The sequence below is a fragment of the Vipera berus genome, assembly GCF_964194415.1.
Source record: "Vipera berus genome assembly, chromosome: 3".
NCBI lineage: Eukaryota > Metazoa > Chordata > Lepidosauria > Squamata > Viperidae > Vipera > Vipera berus.
In genome coordinates, this window is record NC_138204.1 from 159,913,598 (window position 1) to 159,933,993 (window position 20,396).

The 20,396-nt window shown below is 36.5% G+C and overlaps 1 protein-coding gene across 2 annotated transcripts in view; it reads right to left on the bottom strand.

Annotated features, from left to right (window-relative positions):
* Positions 1-9,852: 9,852 nt before the first annotated feature.
* The window catches only part of SOCS6 (suppressor of cytokine signaling 6), a 28,273-nt gene continuing 17,729 nt past the window's right edge, over positions 9,853-20,396 (bottom strand). Inside the window, exons 3-4 of one of the 2 annotated variants that reach the window (XR_014026200.1) lie at positions 11,554-16,697; positions 9,853-11,107 (exon numbers count right to left, since the gene is read on the bottom strand). Coding sequence is in view for 1 of the 2 variants with exons in the window: in XM_081326020.1 (XP_081182146.1) it covers positions 14,961-16,562 (1,602 nt within the window). In the remaining variant the exon portion in view is untranslated. Of the gene's footprint in view, positions 11,108-11,526; positions 16,698-20,396 lie in introns of those variants that run through there. The other variant, XM_081326020.1, reaches the window with a different exon arrangement.

A 20,396-nucleotide genomic window follows, 5' to 3' on the forward strand; every position in this document is an offset into this window, starting at 1 on the left:
AGATTCAGAAACAGAACTTGTTAAAGATTGTATGATAAAATGGGCCCAGAATATTCAAGAACCAATAACGATGGATACTTGGGAAATAATATGGGTCAGAAATGTAAAATTTACACAGGCACAAAATTTAAGGGAGAATTTTTATAAGATGTTTTATAGATGGCATTTAGATCCTAAGAAATTGGCATCTATGTATTCAAGTTATCAGCCTAAATGCTGGAGGTGTGGTTGTGATGATGCAACGTATTATCATATATGGTGGACTTGTAAAAAAGTAAAAGCTTTTGGGATTAAAATTTGGTGGAATATGCAGAAGATATTTAAGAAAAAGATAAAATTTTCTCCACAATTATTTTTGCTGGGTATTACTATTGACTCTACTGCTATAGAAACTAAATTGATGCTGAATTTAATAACAGCAGCAAGACTTTTGGTTGCACAATATTGGAAGAAGGAGGATTTGCCTACTATAGAAGAATGGACTTTAAAAGTTTCGAATCTGGCAGAAATGGCGAAAATCTCAGCATATTTGAAAGACCATTCGCAACAAAGATATATTTTGGAATGGAAAAGATGGATTGATTATATCCAGAATAAATTGTTGTTGTTGTTAGTTGCGAAGTCGTGTCCGACCCATCGTGACCCTATGGACAATGTTCCTCCAGGCTTTCCTGTCCTCTGCCATCTTCTGGAGTCCATTTAAGCTCACGCCTACTGCTTCAGTGACTCCATCCAGCCACCTCATTCTCTGTCGTCCCCTTCTTCTATTGCCCTCAATCTTTCCCAGCATTAGGCTCTTCTCCAGTGAGTCCTTCCTCCTCATTAGGTGGCCAAAGTATTTGCGTTTTAGCTTCAGGATCTGGCCTTCTAAAGAGCAGTCAGGGTTGATCTCCTCTAGGACTGACTGGTTTGATCGCCTTGCAGTCCAAGGGACTCGCAGGAGTCTTCTCCAGCACCATAGTTCAAAGGCCTCAATTCTTTTGCGCTCAGCCTTTCTTATGGTCCAACTTTCACTGCCATACATTGCAACTGGGAAGACCATAGCCTTGACTATACGCACTTTTGTTGACAGGGTGATGTCTCTGCTTTTTAGTGTGCTGTCTAGATTTGCCATGGCTTTCCTCCCAAGGAGCAAGCGTCTTTTAATTTCTTGACTACAGTCCCCATCTGCAGTGATCTTGGAGCCCAGGAAAATAAAATCTGTCACTACCTCCATTTCTTCCCCATCTATTTGCCAGGAATTGAGAGGGCCGGATGCCATGATCTTGGTTTTCTTAATGTTTAGTTTCAACCCAACTTTTTCACTCTCCTGCACTCGCAACAAGAGACTCTTCAGTTCCTCTTCACTTTCTGCCATTAGAGTGGTATCATCTGCATATCTTAGGTTGTTGATATTTCTTCCAGCAATCTTAATTCCAACTTTTGATTCATGGAGCCCTGCCTTTCTCATGATGTGCTCTGCATATAAGTTAAATAGGCAAGGCGACAGTATACAGCCTTGCCGGACTCCTTTCCCAATTTGGAACCAATCAGTGGTTCCGTGTCCAGAATAAATATGGGACCAAAAAGTTTCATTTAGCATTTGAATGAGTATTAGATTTAGAAGATTTGTTATTATTTAGTTATTTTTAAGGAGAGTTAAAGTGCGATAGGACTTAAAGTGTTATTATAGTTAGTTTGCATATTATAGTTTAAGATTGTTAGGGTCAATACCTTGTATTTGCTCTGGGAAGTCGGGGGGAGGGAGAGGGAGGGGAAATAGGGTGGGGGTGGGGGGATGGGTTTTTATGTTTTTTATGTTTAAAATGTATCTGTAAAACTCTTCAATAAAAAAAATTCATAGGAGAGTGGAAGTGTGCTGAATTTATTTGAGGTTAAGTTCATCTCCATTATGCCTCTTATATAACTAGGCAGTTGTAATGCATCTTTGTGAGTTGAAGGGTTGTCTATTTAGACAGCAGTGACTGCTCCCCGATTTCCTCAGCAGGTTGCCCATCCAAAATAGATTCTCTCTCTCTCTCTCTCTATTTCCCACATAGGTAATGATTTCATAGATGCACACCAGAGCTCTCTATTGTCACTATTCCTCTGGTAAACTTCCAATGACATCTATGTGAACTAAGAGTCAGGTGAGATTTTTTTCCCTGGTGATTCTGGAATAAAACAATCTGATTGCAAGTCCTCCAAACTCTTTAAATGTCAAATCAACATCATTACCCTGGGAATCATGCTAGATTTAGATGATTCCATAAGTACTGAAGGCCATTCCTCCTCAGAAGCAACTTATACTATTGGTGGTTGCAATTTGTGTCTGGTTGGGTTGGGTGTTCTCCATGCTATCTTGCTTCAAACTGTTGTGTCTCATTATTGCTGTTAGCTTAAACTATCCCTTTTGTTAGCCACTTTATTAAAGATTGATAGATGCATCAACCATGTCATTTCATTCCCTTGAAAAGATACAAAGAACTAAAGCATTTTTTAGACAGATGAGGCAGTAACCAGCATACTTTACAGTGCCTTAAATCTATGTAATGCCACTTTTTCCTCTATTTGGGGGAGAATGTTAAGCAATTAAGTCTATTGCATCCCTAGTTTTTTCCTTGGCAGTATATCCAGCACCTTCCTTTTCTACTCTGAGTTTTTCAGCATCTTATCATGGAGGTAGATGGACTTCAAAATTTATCTCAAACTAATTAGCAAAGTTATAAATACTAACTCTTTGTCCATGGTCCTCTTCTGCTTTCTCTCTTTCAGCGAGGGGTAGATGTGTCTATCACTGAAAACCTGGAGAAGAGAGTATGATGTGAACAGGTCTGACGGAAGCAGTTCTCTCTCTATTCTGTAGCACTGCACTCTCCAAGATGGACACAATTTTTTATTGAACAAACTACACAGAGCACAGTGATAAGTCAATTGTTTTTGTTAGTTGCAAAGTCATGTCTGACCCATCGCGACCCCATGGACAATGTTCCTCCAGGCCTTCTTGTTCTCTACCATCTGCTGGAGTCCATTTAAGCTCATGCCTACTGCTTCAGTGACTCCATCCAGCCACCTCATTCTCTGTCGTCCCCTTCTTCTATTGCCCTCAATCTTTCCCAGCATTAGGCTCTTCTCCAGTGATTTCTTCCTTCTCATTAGGTGTCCAAAGTATTTGAGTTTCAACTTCAGGATCTGGCCTTCTAAAGAGCAGTCAGGGTTGATCTCCTCTAGGACTGACCGGTTTGGATGCTTTGCAATCCAAGAGATTCGCAGGAGTCTTCTCCAGCACTATAGTTCAAAGGCCTCAATTCTTTGGCGTTTCTTATGGTCCAACTTTCACAGCCATACATTGCAACTGGGAAAACCATGACTATACACACTTTTGTTGGCAGAGTGATGTCTCTGCTTTTTAGTATGCTGTCTAGATTTGCCATAGCTTTCCTCCTCAGGAGCATGTGTCTTGTAATTTCTTGGCTGCAGTCCCCATCTGTGGGGATCTTGGAGCCCAGGAAAATAAAATCTGTCACTATCTCCATTTCTTCCCCATCTTTTTGCCAGGAATCGAGAGGGCCAGATGCCATGATCTTGGTTTTCTTAATGTTGAGTTTTGTAGGACATAGCAATTTTGTAGGACATGGCAATTAATGGTATAGCTGTGGTGGTGCAGTGGTTAGAATGCAGTACTGCAGGCTAATTCTGCCAACTGCCAGCAGTTTGGCAGTTCAATTCCCACAGACTCAAGGTTGACTCAGCCTTCCATCCTTCCAAGGTCAGTAAAGTGAGGGTCCAGTGTGGTTTCAAAATGGCATTTCTGTTTTTATTTAATTTGATGGTTGCAAAAATTAACACCCCAAGGAATATGACATACTGAGGTTCTAGGAAATTCTCCTCACCAATCCAAAGAAAAATGTTTAGAAAGAACTATGGAAATAAGAAAATCAAGTCTGATCCTTGATTTCCTTATTTTCAGAGCAGAAAAGAGGAGGGATTTTTTTAAAAAGAAGTTTCCAATCAACCATTGACATAAACAACAACGGCCACAATACATTTCCATGAAAGCGGACTCAAAACTGGAGAGATTTTCCATTTCAAGCAGTTTTTACAGTTTTTGCCTTCTTTGCTTTCTCATTCATTCTCATACTGAGGAAACATAACTAGCTTTGCGGCTAGCTAATGTCCAGCTTAATCCTCTTGCTGATAAGAAAGGAAACATTCAGAGCAGGGAGCTCATTACAGCTCCTAAAAGTAATGTTAGCTCAATAGATTTTTAAACTCATTGCTAAAAAGAAGGTATAGCTAGCATAAAAAGTGTAGTGACCTTTCACCGGAAAATAATGAAGTGAATCACAAGAATTTTTCAACTGTGGGTCTTATCTTTCATACTCCCTATACTGCAAGCAACTACATTGTAATAACTAAATCTTGCTGCACTGTCAAATGACACAGTCCTGTAAAAAGCTATAGTTGCTGTTCCATGCATTGCCAGATGGGCTTGTAAACAATCAAATGATTGGCTGAACAATCATTTATCCCAATTATGCTGGGGAGTAAAACGTTTTACTTTAATGTTACCCTTTTCTTACATCCTTGGAAAGTAGAAAATATAATATAAAAAAATACATTGGATAAAAATAGGCACATCTAAATGGCACTGTTGTAATCAGCACTCATTAATTGGAGACAATATCCCCATATTGTTACAGATTAGAGGTATGAACTAAAATTGAATGCATAGTATTATTGTACAGAAACACACAGCAGTATATTGTCATACAGCTGCATATACCAATATACACAGTTACTAGCTCCTCAAGCATTGATATAAATGGAATTAAAATAAAATAAAATAAATAAAATAATACTAATACACACAACTAATACTTACAGCCCACTAGGATGGTTTTGGGTTCAGGCAAGTATTGAGTTGGCAAGTTTGGGGCCCAGAAACTGAATGTACAATCCCAGGATTTTGAGATGAAAAGTTGTTGCTAGATTCATAAGCTTAATTTTCAAACATATCCATATTACGTAACTTGACAGAGGTTAATATTTTTCATATGTCTCTACTGGAAGTAATCGTGACCTTGTCCTTTACCTTTGAACTTAAAGTTAAAAGATTTCTTTTGAAATACAATGTTTTAGGGATGTTTGTAAAACATATTTTTATTTTTTTTATTTTAATTCCATTTATATCCCGCCCTTCTCCGAAGACTCAGGGCGGCTTACAAGCTTAGCAGTAGCCTTCATTCTATGTATATGCCTGCTTGTTAGGGCTTTCACACACACCCCAAGCGGCATTATTACAAAGTCAGCTTATTGCCCCCAACAATCTGGGTCCTCATTTTACCTACCTCAGAAGGATGGAAGGCTGAGTCAACCTTGAGCCTGGTGGGATGCGAACCTGCACTAATTGCAGGCAGCTGGTGTTACTTAAGTAGGCATCAGCCCACTGCTCCACCAAGGCTCTTTAGGCCAAATAGGCCAAAAACACTTTGGAGTGTATACAGTAGCCTCCCTCAAATACTGCAATCCAAATATGTTGGAATGAAAATCTGGCTGGGGATTCTGGGAGCTGTAGTTTCCACACTTTATACAACTGGCATCTGGAGGATGTTTAGATGTAGGTGAGCAAAATAAGAATACAGGTGGTCCTTGACTTACAATCACAACTCACCCCAAAACTTCTGTTGCTAAGTGAGTCATTTGTAAGTGAATTTTTTCTCATTTTACGAACTTTCTGCCACAGTTGTTAAGTGAATCATTGCAATTGTTAAGTTAGTGACACGGTTGTTAAGTGAATCTGGCTTCCCCATTGACTTTGCTTGTCAGAAGATCACAAATCTTCACATGATCCCAGGACATTACAACCGTCCTAAATATGAGTCAGTTGACAAGCATTTGAATTTTGATTACATGACCATGGTGATGAAAAATAGTTATAAATCACTTTTTTTCAGAGCCGTTGTAACTGCATGAACTCTTGTAAGTCAAGGATTACCTGTGGGAGTACCTAATTTAGTGTTTTGAAAATACTATCAGTTTTCAACTTGTGCAGGAAAGTTCCAGGGTTTTCTGAAAAATTATCATAATTCCTTGGATAGTTGAAAGAGCAATTTCCCTTTGACAATAAACATACCCACTTCATCACTTTGATGCCCATTTATCATGTTGATTCTCTGAAGGACTAAATAGAGGAACCTTGACACTGCAGCAAACATAAGTATGTCTGAAGGCTACATTTGAGGCCATGAACATGCTGTTTCTCCTGGGACAGAGCTGCAGTGTAATCTCCCAAGTGTGTGATGAGTCACAGATCTGAACTTGAAAGGGCAGGGCTGAAGCTTTGGCATTTCCCTTTCTCTTGGTTGGGAGATGGTGGGCAGACATATTTTGCCCCTTGGAGGTCTTATATACTCCTTTCCCCCACCCTTCTCCAAATGAGGTGAGAATTGCAATTTTAAAAGCTGGCTGAATCTATGCATCAGCTCATTGCAGTGCTTCAGGAGCTAAAAAAGGAATGACGACAAGTTACCTTAATATTTCTTTATGTCAGTTGTTGCACTCAAAACAAGCCCCATGTTGTTTTTCTGTTTGGGTGATATGGTAGACCAATTCTGGTTGGTTTGCTTTTTCTAGCAGAGTAGAAAAAAAGCTTCAGCATCCATTTTGAGATGAGAATGAGCACAAAGTTTAACATGTACAAAGCATTTTCATTTCTTATCCTCTCTCCTCTTGAGTAAAAAAGAAGAAAAGTTCAAAGCAGGTTCTCAGTGAGTAAAAAAACTGGAAAAAATAAGTGGGGATAAAGCTAAGATTATATTTAATGCAGAGCATGAGGCTTTCCGTTTTCATTAATTCAAGTCATAGCAGTTTTGGGAGTTGTCACTGAACATAGGAAAAAAAGGTTTATCCAATGTTTTCTAGCTTGATGCTTTTAGAATCTGAGTTGGGATTACACACTGTTTTTATAGGGATCATATGTCACATGCTATATCCCCACTAAAATATACTTTTTAATTGGTTTAAAAAGAAATTTACAGGTTCAGCATTAAGCTGGATCTCAGATTATTCAAAAAGAAGAAGTAAGAGGGACAAAGTAGTCATGATTGCCTATTTCCACTCAAAAATTTTACTTCTGCACTTTTGGCACCAATAGGGATGCGACCAAGAAAGCCATCCTCAAAAAGCACCTAGACCAGGGGTGTCAAACTGGATGCATCATACCAAAACCGCGCCCACCCCATTGCTGGCAATGGCAAAAAAGTTGTGATATGTGGCAACATGTCACATGACATTGCAAGTTTGACACCCTGACCTAGACAAATAGGAGTTGCTCCATACTGAACTGCATACATTCCCACAGCAGAGACCGTTATCTTGCTTTGTTATTTAACTCTGAAGCAGGCATATGAAGGTTTGGTTCCAAATGTGGACACAACATCTAGATGTCAGTAAAGTAAAACTCAACAGCTCAAAATCCAGTATTTTGTTTATTTATTTATAATAAATACATACTAAAGTTTGTATAGTGCTGTGTTGGCTTACTCAGTTGCAATTGAATTCCTTTTTGGAATCCTTTTATTTGTCTTCTTAACCTTTCTTAATCTTTTCACCGCTTTTTCCATTGCGTTGGGTTTTTCTTAGCAGTTTTTACTCTCAAATTCTGTTTGGGAGCAGCAATTTCCCAATGAACTGGTTTTGTCCAGACCTCTCCCAGACACTTGCTCCTTAAACAAGGACTAAGTGTGCATGATTGTTGTGCGTGTAGCCTTTTCCTTTTCAAAGAGGAGGAGCTTAAAACAGTTGCTAAGTCAAAAGCTAGCTTTTCAAAGGGCTTAAGAAGACAACAAGGCAATTTTGGAATTTTAATTTGAGGTAATTTCCAATAGACTTAGACTTATATATATACTGCTGCACAATGCTTTACAGCACTCTCTAAGCAGTTTACAGAGTCAGTATATTGCCCCCAACAATCTGGGTCCTCATTTTACTGATCTCAGAAGGACATAAGTTTGAGTAAAATAAAAACAGTCCTTTCTCAGAGTGAGGCCCTAACAAACTGAATTTGGCTCACACAGTGCTCACATCCTTTTCTTCTAGGGTTTTATTTGTGGTTGGGGGTTTTTTGGGAAATGGCTCTATTTTGGCTGTAATTTTAATGCCATCTAATTTCCCTAGGATACTAAGAATCTACATTAAAAATCATTAAATAAATCCATTGTGAATCAGAACAATTTTTTTTTTGCATTCCTGGAAGGGAGAGGAGGGGGCTACGCAATCTTTGACATTTCATTAAAATACCCACCAAAGATTTTTGTGAATGTTTTTTATTTACATGTATCTAGAAGCAGATACATAAATTCTTATACAATTTTTTCAAAAAATGTGCAAGAAATTACTATAATCTTTTTAACAAACCAAAACACATTTAAAATCAATGGACTTTGGATAATTCATTCTGTTGTGTGCATAGTACAAATAGTGCACACATTATTGAAACATACAGAAAAGTGTAAACTACAGCAATCTGGATTTTAAGTATTAATTTCATGGCACTCCCATCACTATAAAAATTTTCCCCAATACACAGTAATACAAAATTTGATAATTCTCCTCCCATCCCATTATTGGCATAAAGAGTTTGAATAATTTTCCAAATACTTCAAACTTTACAGTATTTTGGTTTTTTTAGGAACTATCCCAACTTTGTCAACAAATGTATAATTCATATTTTATAACATTTAAAGTTTACAATACTAATGGATTGCTGATATAATTATATTTTAGCTTATTAAAATTTCAGTAATGTGGCTGAAGACCATTCCTTACTGGAATTCAGAGTCAGTATATTGCTGGTATTTTTGATTTTATTTAACAATTCCAATATTTACATATTAAGAAATGCATTTCTGTGAAAAACAGTATGTTTGTAAAGTTCACCAGTTAGGTTTTATAAGGAGATAAGCACCTTGATGAACAATAAATTTTTAAATCATTCTTGGGTTTACAAGATTTTATATCCAGAACTAAATGTTGACAACAGGATGGAAATAAGTAAAGCTCTACTTTAATCCCTTCTTCCAGAAGATCACTGGGGTAAAATTAGAGAATGTGATTGTTATTCAAAACCTATAAGGAAAAATATTTCTGATCATCATCTGAATTTCCAGCTCTATCAAAGATTTCCTTTTTACCCAATGATCTAAGTAAATTCAGGGATAGTAGTATATTATCTGATAATAAATTTACCGATAATAGCAGCTGGACCCTGCATTCCCTTTCTCTAAAGCAATCCAATCTACATTAAACTACTTTGCAGTTACAGATGTTTTGGAATATATTGAGAGCTTCACTACTTTTAATTCCAATTCTACAATATGTAAGATTTTCCATTGGGAAAAAAATTCCCCACATCAAAGATCTGGATTTAGGTGAAACATCCTTTGAAGTTTATCATGATACTCTTTGTAAGCTGTGTGACAAGATCCTTGAAATATGAAAACCATTGTTTTGGCTCTGTTCAGTGAATTTCTGTAAGACATTATGTCCAGTGCTGATAATCACAGAAGGCATTAGCTGCAAGTAAAAGCAGTCTTACACTTGGTATGTAAGATTTAAGTATGTGTTTTTGCCTTATGAACAGACAATAAGAAGTATCCATTTGTATGGTTTAGGAAAGTACTGAAACAAGTAACATTTGAGACTATGGTATTGTTGTAAAGCATTGGATATATATATATATATATATATATATATATATATATATATATATATATATATATATATATATATATATATATATATATATATATATATATATAGAGAGAGAGAGAGAGAGAGAGAGAGAGAGAGAGAGAGAGAGAGAGAAATTGCTGCTTGTACATGAACCAATGTGCCAGATTTTCTGCCTCACAGATAAATATATATATTTATATAGCACTCTTTTTCCTTCATAGAGCTTTTTATCTCTATTGCCCTGCATATGCTATTTCTGAAAATTTCTAATTCAAAATAATTTTCTAATTTATTAAAGATAACAAGCTAAATAAGGGACAGATATATCTCAGCAACACTGAAAATAACTGTTGCTTCTAACAATTTAATCTATTAAAAGATTTGGCAAATTTTTCAAGATTCTCTTATTTTATTCTATCTGAATTCTTCTAAGTGTGCATGTAGATTGGTCATTTATTTCTCTCACAATCTACAAATTTGATCACTTTAGACTCAGGATTTATTTACTGCAGCTCTCATAAAACACAACTTTTTTTGTTGAATCCAGAGAAATGCAACCATAAAAGCAACTTTTGTTATAGCCTTATTTTTATGATTAACTTTGTTACACAGTGATTTTTTGTTATTTTACTATTCCTCTATTGTAACTTTTAAAAAAAATTGTTACTAATATTTTCCAATTGCATTTATTAACTTAAAGTAGACTAACATACAGGTTACAGTATTTTTTAAAAAATTAATCAAATTTTAAGTTTATATCAATACTGTCAGAATGGACTTGTTTCTTCTGTCAACATTTCAATAGCACGAACTAATAGAAACTAAATTTGTCATTGTGTTACAAGTAATGTTAGGCAACTAAGGTTTTCCATCTTGAGGGTGCCCCTTTTCTTAAATCTAAGCATTTCTTCTTAAAATTTACTAAACATGTAATAGCCTATGTGATCTCCAACATGAGCAGCACATTTGCTCAAGCAATGTAATATCTGAAAGAAAAATACAATTTTGTTGCAGCACTTTTTGTAAACAGGTATTTCCATGTTTCAGGAGTTGTTCTGAATTGTCACACTGAATAAGGGAGCACTCGCTAACAGAAATAGGTAGAAGAACAGAAAGCAACATATACTTATGGCTAAAAGATACGTGCTTTCTAAAATGATTAAACAAGCAAGAAAGGCAATTCACAAGAAAGTTTTGATGAAATTTTCAATCAAAAGTCACTGCAGAATTTGCCATTCTTTTTTCTTTTAATTTAATGTACAACATACTACTTATCAACATACATAGAGAGATACAGCAAAGATCTTAACTGGCACAATGAAGATTAGGATGTTCAAAGCAATTGTCAGTAACTGCTTGTCTTACTAACTTAAAGAGCTGCTACTCAGAAGACCTAGGTCACGGGTCGGCAACCCGCGGCTCCCAGCCGCCCAGTGCGCGCACACCTCTTCGGGCGGGCAGTGGTGTGCGCGTACCTCTCCGAATGGGCAGTGGTGCACGCGCACCTCTCCAAATGGAGAGTGGCACCGCTCATTTGGAGAGGTGCGCGCGCACCTCTCCGAATGGGCGGAGGTGCGCACGCACCTCCCCAAACCTTTGGAGAGGTGCGCGTGCACCTCTGCGCGAACGGGCATCGGCGCCGCTCTTTGGGAAAGCTGTTGCGGCACGTTTGCACGTCGCCGTCGTGCAACCGGGAACCGGTTCCATCACACATTTAAAAAAATGGCAACCGCGCGCATGCGCGTGCATGGACGCACACACGCGGCTCCCACTTTTTTTATGTGTGATGGAACCGGTTCCCAGTGGCTCTTTTCCTTTTTCAGGTTGCCAACCCCTGACCTAGGTGGATTACTTCTCAAGTGTTTCCCAGCTTTCTACCTAACCAGTCGCTGCCATAGCCAACCAAAGCAGAAAACAAAGACAGTATTGCCTTTGCTAGGTTGTCTGTTCATCAGCCTGGAAGAAAATAGATCTTCTCCTACTGATGTACAATTCTTGCTCAGCCAAATGCAGGTGGCTCAAGGCTTGTTCCTGTTGTCAGTTTTACTCATTATTGTTTAGTGAATGAGGGACTAGTGCATGACATTGGCTGTAGCTATTCTAGTCTGGCTCTCTGGAAAATGAAGGGCAGACAGAAAGGTTAAGAAGGGTACTAAAGAAAGATCTTCTCATTCACACTGCCGTTTGTTAATGTATGGTGTCTTTCCTAGTTCTATATAATGAGGAAAACTTGTTTATTCTGTCAGCGATACGACTAGGAGTGTAATACAAATAGTAATGAACTGAAGATGTAAAAAGACGGCGACAAATGCAGCAAGCAGGTGCAGTGTCTACCATACAGCCGGAAATATGATCGGGCTATTATAAATCTAAATATGGAATTGTAATACCACCATAGTCCCTCAAATCATTATTTGTTAAATACTGGGACTTTTTTAAAAAAAATTGTCATAATATACATTAGTTACTCCAGAGAACTTTCTTCATCTACCACTAACTAAACAGTCCTTTATTTGACATATCCTAGAGACAAGGATTTTACTCTAACATGTACTTTCCTACTGTAGAAAAAAAAATCCTTTTCTTCACATGGTACCATCATATATCATTGTGCCTTTTATATATAAAATTTGTAATCTTGCTTGGGAGTAAAAAGTAAAAAAAATATGAAGATTTTGCATAAATATCAGAATGGCAAAGGCAAGATACACACGTAGAAAAATTTTGCCCAGGAATTTAAGAACCTCTCTCTTTATATAATTTATTTTTCAAAATCTATTATTCTGTAACTTAGTAAGAGAGCTGTTTCCCCCTCTATATCCCAGAGTAAAAGACATACTTTGTCTCCGATACTCTTAAACATTATGATCTAAAAAATATTTTTTTAAAAAAATAGAAATTTAGCATATTGACTCTCACAACCCAAGATGGCAGGCCACTGCAGCACCTTCATATGTTAATTGTATAAATTCAGAAAAACCACAGAAAAGGTAGAAGAAGGAGCGAAATACCCTAAAATAAAGATTTCTCAAATTCTCATCACCCTTTAAATGTTTTAATAATCTGCAAAATATTCAGTATTCAAATGAGAAAATGCAAATAAAAATGAGAGACACATTGCAGTGGCACAAACTAATTTCTGTAACTTTAAAACCACACTCTCAAATTGCATGATTTTATTCAGAAATTTCAGAATACAATTTCCTACTTGTTAAGATTTTGGTTCACAGAAATTCTTATAAACGTAAGAATAATTTGCTTCCACAGTATAATGTTCATCATGGAAAAAAATTCAGAAATATTCTTTTGGCCACAAATATTTTTAAACAGTTAGGCTGTAATTCTTTATAAACTTATTGGAATTTTTTCTACAAAAACATACACAAAACACCACCATCAGACTTAAAAGCCTACTGAAGGCAATGGAGCCAATTAACATCAACTTTCCCCAATTTTTCATCAAAACAGGTGAAGGCCTTTGTCAAGACTGAGTCCAGGCTGTAAATACACAGCCTCATTTATAGCCTTCCAATTCATTGGAAATTTCTCCTATGCAGACCCCACTAAAGTAAGAGAAAATAATATACTGAGGCTGTGGAAATCCTGTTGTTCCTGGTAGATTATCCCATTACAAGTATCCAAAATTGTATGGATTTTCCTTTTTCCACATAAGAATTTGTAGAAATGAAAGTGGTAACACACTTGGATATTTCCTATGGTGACTATTTTGCTATTTAATGACATTGTATTTAATTTTAAAACATGCATTTTTATTTTAAAGAGTAATATTTGGGGGTTAATTTAGGTTCTCTTCACTTGCCAATTAGACTAAATTATAACGATGGAAAATTAATGCTGAACAATAAAGTACATTTAAATTGGAGGCTGTATTCTATCCAAAGTACTTCTTAATTTAATCATTTTCCTTGGGAAAAGGTTATACACGTGGTTAACTCATCCAAGGAAATTAACGGAATTTAAATTCCCTCTTAGGTCAGCTGTTTAAGGTCCAATTGTTGGTAGTAATTGCAGGATACAGGTAGAACTGGAACCATAATTTCTGTTACTAAGCAAGTGGCTCTGCCCAATGTTGTTTTTTTATTATCGTTTATTAAGAGAATTACTGCAGTTAACTGAACCATGTAGCCGTTAACAGTATCTGGCTTTCCCCATGTCACAAATGTCATAAATGGCATTCACACGACCCCAGGATGCTGTAAATGTCATAAATATACTGGTGTACAGGTAGCCAAGCAACTAAATTTTGATCATGTGACCATGGGGATGCTGTGTCCTAACTGCAAGGACCAGTTGTCCATTTTTTTTCAGTGTCATAACTAAACGAATGGTTGTAAATTGAGGACTACCTGTACTTTTATATTCAATGAGACATAATTTTTAAAGTTTCAGTGGGGACAAAAATCGCAATTCTGAAGTTCTCTGAATAGTTTTATTTAACTAAGATTTCTATAGCCCCCTTAAAATATTTTTAAGTGTTTTAAGTATATTTAGCTTTTGTTTGAATATTATTAATGACTCAGTATTTATTTTACAAATAAATTTTTTTCAAAGGCTATTTTCAAATTTAAAAATGCTTAAGAATGAACAAAAGAAACAAAGCAACATCTGCAATAATGGAACTGCTTAGGAGAAAGGAAGCTTTCAAAATATATGATGCATAACTGCATTGGATCACCCGTTCCCTCCAGCCAACAGTTATATGTTTTTAATTAGATATTAGGGAATCGTTTTAAGCATGTATCCAAGTTCGGTACACCAGTATATTTTACCAACTTTTTTTTAAATTAAGAACAAAAACAAAAAAAAACAAACAAAAAAACCAGACCATTTGAAAACCACAAAATATATCCCATCAAGTTTCATTTTTTTTACTTATGGTTGAAAACACATGAAATGTGCTTCAAATGCATAAAAATCACAGTGGATTAGCAGCAAAGGAGATGGGGAGTTCAAGGACAATGTTTATCATTCACATTGTGATTATTTTGCACATTGAATGAAAGATAGTTATTTACTCTTCTAAAAAACCTTTTGACATCGTTTTAAAAAATAAAACCCCCAAATATCATTAAACTCAAAATGCATTACTCTTCTTTATGCACAAAAATGAAATTATGGCAGCAAAAAAACTCTAGTAATAATTAAGTTTGTAAACTGTGTATCAACCGCTCTCTTTGTTGTTGTTCTTATTCCCAAAGTGCAAGCTGCAAGTTTCCCATAAGCCTTCAGTAGTGCTTTTCTTGTAAATAATCCTTCATTTTGTTTGGCAAAGGCAGTTTCTGAATCAGATCTATTCTAGTGTACTGACGTATAACAAACCGACACAGATACTGCAAGGAACGCACTTGCATGAAACGAGATACTGGATTGGTTAGTCTCACTGGGTAAGTTGTAGATCCAGGTAATCGAGATCTCGAATAGCAAAATGCACCATTTTCAGAGTCCCTAATTGAGTGTTCAATTAGGTCAACTATAGAAGTATGTCCTTCCACATCTGGTTGTTCATAAAAGCTAAACCTACCATTTGAATGCTCAATTCTAGTATGAAGTGTTTTACCATGAGAACGGAAACTCAGACTTAAAAGGTAACGGTCGTCAGAGCTGTCTCGCACAAGAAATGAACCGTCAGGAACATTAGCCAATTTTCCCTCGGCTTCCCATCGTGTAATTGGACCCCAGTACCATCCTTGTTTTGCCAGTTTTTTTAGTTCTTCTGTGAGACTTGTTACAACCATCGGGCCACTATTTTGTACAGAATCATAGACTCTTGCAACTCCAGGCGCAGAGTTAGGATCAAAATTCAAATGGCAGCGCATACTTTCAGCCACATGGACATCTGTGCCATTCAGGCTGCTAAAGTTCCTTTGGATTTGATTATTCTGTATTGGAGGTAGCAATGGCGAGAGCGGAGGAACATCATTAACTCTTGGACTTTGCAACATGATTCCTGTTGTACCAATCAATAAACCATTTACTGCTTGGTCCGCAAAGATATCCGGAGCAACTACTATGTCTTGATTCACTGAACCCTCTTCTTCGTGAAATGTACTACTACCCATCTGAGAAGAAACAGTTGAAACCTCCATGGGTGAGGAACTATCCAGACAGTAACTACGTGATCCTTCCAAAGGATACATTCCCTCATCTAAAGGCACAGTGTACTGAATGTAGTCCTGAGGCATAAGTCCAATAACTACAGGCACGTGTTCATCAATATGAAGATGCAAATCTCCATTCTGAGATTCTGTACTTTTGAATGCACTGTTTTGTTCGTGGAATCTGCTGTCTGGCTGCAAGTCGTGGAAATCTTTACGAACACCATTCAGTGCAGGACTTGGGTTTGAAGAGTGGACCAAGGCCTTTACTTTCACTTCCATTTTTATACATGTTTCTTCTGAGTTTGTTGGCCGAAGGGGCCATGGTGTTGGACTGTAATGGTGGTTTCGGAGGGATGTGGATCGAAGAGGTCTTTGAGCTCTTACATCTTTGAAAGTTATTGGAGCAGAAGAAGAAGAAAAAGTATCTTCATCAGCAGAGCTCACGGATGGCGTGCTGCCCTTTCCACCTTTTTGCTTCTGTTTTGCTGAAAGTCGTCTTTTTAATGTACCCATTAAGCTTTCAGTCTTTGATCTGTTTTTGCCACCTTTCTCGTCTTCACTGTTGATGTCACAACTAGCCAAATCTTTACTATAACAGCTGGCAAACATGGATTCATCTTTTCCAAAATCATTTAATGATGGCTGTGCAACCACAACAAAGTCACTGTCATCTTTGCTTTTATTTAAGTTAAAAGATTTGCGGATGGTCTTGAGACTAATTTTCTTCATTATGAAATGCAGCAATTCTGGAAGGGTTTTTATTTATTCTTTACTGTACCAGAGATCTGTCTCTAAAACATATGAAGCAGATGCTTCCACATTGATGCGTCTTATCCAGACTCATTAACTCTCAAGACCCATTTCCTGAAAATAAACAAACAAACAATAAATTTCATGCAGGGTATGGTTTGTACAGTAGATTAGTAAAGAAATCTGAATAATCAAAATAAAAATAACAAAATCAGCAGAGTTAATATCAACATTATTAATGATCAATAAGGGTAATTTATTGAGCAGTTTATTTCATATATTACGTTAAGCTTTGTTCTGTTGGCTTATTCTTTGTTTCTCATATTTTGGGTTAGTTCAGACAACTGTCATCAAACTGTACATTCACATATTTCATAGCTATTCTTTTACATCATTTTTCTTCTGTTTCTATTAGCTTTAATACTATTGTGCTAAAATGACCAAACTGGTAAATCTCAGTTGGTGCCTGTCCAATAAATTGAATTTTAAAATATGCTATTTCTTCTGACTATAATCTGAAAGAAGATAACCATTTCATTCTGTTTCAGACACTCATGAAATTTGGCAAGTATTTTCTATAATCATCCCAAACTGAAGAGGCTTATGGTTAAAAGCATTAGCCTATAATTTGTTTAGATGTCCAACCTGATAGGCATCTGGACCTCACACATGTAAGGCCTCTCTAAGAAAAAAAAATGAGGCAAAGAAGAAAGCCCAATAAGAAAAAGGAAATGCAACTCTGTGATTGACAATTTTGCTTCCAGTAAGCAAATTACTTTACACAAGCTCTCTTTTTCATGTCCGACAGCCATGTTCTCTGGAATAATGTAGAGAAATGCAGTAATAGTAACTGTAGAAAATATATTAAAGGAACACTATACAGTAATACAAATCAAATCAAATCACACTATATATCCAAAATTCTAAGATGCTATTATCCTGGCTTCAGAACCCCTTTTCTATATATACCCTTGCTAACCACAGCATGCCCCTCCAATGTACTCCAAAACAAGATATCGAGAGGGAATTACATAATTATGAAATGTGTTATTGCTTATAAAGAAGTAACAGTCATGGAGATAAAAGATTCAATTACGGTATGTAGGAAGAGGATTAATACTATTTCTTTGTGCCAGGCTCCTTTTGAAAACTTCCTTCTCAAAGCTGGTATTGTGTCAGGAAAAAAATAGCTATTGATACAGCTTTTCTTCTACAGAAACAGCTTTAGGGAAAAGGCTGACAAGTCAAGGCATGGCATGGTGTAAAAGCCTACATCTTTTTTTATTATCGGCCACTTTAGAGTTGCAATTTCTTTTTGAAAATGCAAGTCTTGTGAACCATAAATGAAACATATCTCATATGATCCAGTTTGACCCTGGAAAGAGTCAAAGAACATTCCTGAAAAGGAAGAACATTTGAAAAGCAAGAATAGGACATATGTAAGTGTGTAGCTCACATTAATCCTAAAGAGAAAAAAAAACTATGAATAATTGACTAAATGAACACTGATTTCAAAAGGGTCAGATCCGGTTAATATTTAAACAAGATATTATATAAAAAAAATCAGGGTTAAGAAATACAGAGATCCATGTGTGTTTTTTTTGAACTACACGCAAGTAGTCTTTGATTTATGGCCATTCAATTAACAATGAAGTTACAAGTTGCACTAGCCCTACAGTCATATAATTCAGGCACTTGGCAACTAGCTCACATTTACAAATGTTGCAGCATTTTGTGATCAAGGGATTGTAATCTGCAATCTTCCCAACCAGCTCCCGATAACCAAAGTCAATTAAAGAAACTAGTTTCTCTTAATGACATGATTTACTTAACAACCATTGTAATTCATTTAATGGCCATAGTAAAAGTGATCTTAAAATCAAGTCTGCTTACATGACGAGTTGCTTAATGACTGTATTGCTTAGTGATAGAAATTCCAATTCCAATTATGGTTAAGTTGAGAACTACCTGTACTCACTAAGTGGAAACTGACTGCTGGAGTATAGAAGTAGCTCAGTTGTGTCCTTCTTGCTGTTAATAAACTAATCTGTCAGTAATGAAAACAAATTTTAAGACCCCAATTACTCAGTTTATTGAAGAGTTGAGGTTACTTGCAGCTTATGAACAAGTTGCTTGTAGGGAGGGAGGCAGGGAGGGAGGGAGGGAGGGAGACTGTTTTCTCCCTTTCCTCCTCTTTCTTTTACATTTTGTTACTATTTAAATTATATATTTTACCAGTAAAGAGGCAAGCTGTAATAATTTACTAATTTATTGCATCTGAACATTTATTTTATTTTAATCCCATTTATATCCCGCCCTTCTCCGAAGACTCAGGGCAGCTTACAATCTAAGCACAAATCAAATGTGCTCTCTCTCATATATCATATCTGAGATTGTAATGCTAAGTTAAAATATATATTTGGGGGGGTATTAGTTTTACTGCAATTGTGCCAATTTACTTAATGAGCAGATATAGAAATTACCAAATTGATTTCTAATACAATTCACAGTGTGAACCACAATATGAAACACATACCCTTATCTTATTTCCTTAATGGCTCTAAAATGACCCAAGAGCAAGTATTCACAATATCATTATCTGCAGAGCAACCTTGTATATGCCAGGAAGTTTGGATTATCTCTGAGAGACAATGCCTTGTAAGTAATTTCAGCTGTAATGCAAAACCACTGATAGTAAAAACAAACAAGCAAACCTATAGTAATTGGATTTGGCTTTCTCCTTGCAAACTATCAGCTTACACCTTTAGTATATAACTTTGCAAATAATATTAAGATCCCAATGATTTTCCAAGTATGACTAAATGAAAACTGCATGTTTGTATTAAAATGAAAAGAACTACCTAGCTATTAAGTGAGACTAGCTACACTGGAAAAATTAATCAATACTTTCCTGTTTAAACTCAGTGCAATAATGGTGAAAAATATCAAATACAAAACTTCAGGAAAGTTTCAGGAGAATCTTAGTGGATTAGGAAAAATTCTCAACTTCCACATAATCAATAATAGATAACAAATCTGGGTTGCCTATCCTACTAAACTGTGGCTACCATTAGTCATTCCCATATTATGGCCTAGATCAGGGGTCCACAACTCCTGGTTCGTGAACTGGCACCGGTCCACGGCATACCATCAACCAGGCCACCCAAACAAGCAAAGCCCCACCCGCAGGATGCAGGCAGCATGCTAAACCATACCCCCTCCAGTCCATGGCAAAACCTTTCTCCATGGAACCAGCCCCTGATGCCAAAAGGTTGGGGGCCGCTGGCCTAGATGTTTTAAAGTAATTCCTCAAAAATCTGCAAGAATATTTGAAATTTTGCAAATCCCATTCTGAATTTTTGCAAGCCTCAAGAAAATATATGAAATCCTGGCGTGCTCATGCAATAGGTTGTGGTTCTCATGAGAGCTGAGCCACATATAATTTTTTCAGTTTTAAAAATTATTTTAAGCAACATACATACACACACGCTAGTCTTATTTGTGACAAGCAGCGTTACACAAAACAGAGAAAACAGAGAAAACAAGCAAGATGAATTAAATACATTAAATATCAATCCGTTATAATTCTCCATATCTTTCTATCCTTGCAAACCATCCTTGCTTCCAATGTACCGCAGGTACTTGTTAGCTGTGGGATGCAGATAAAATATGGCTAAGTTCTTATGAGAACCACAGCTTATTGCATGAGCAGCATTCCATATATTTTCTTTCTGCAGGAATTGGGATTTGCAGAATTTCAAATATTCTGACTTATCCAATAATTTCTAGTTTAGGGGTCTGAGATTCCACAGA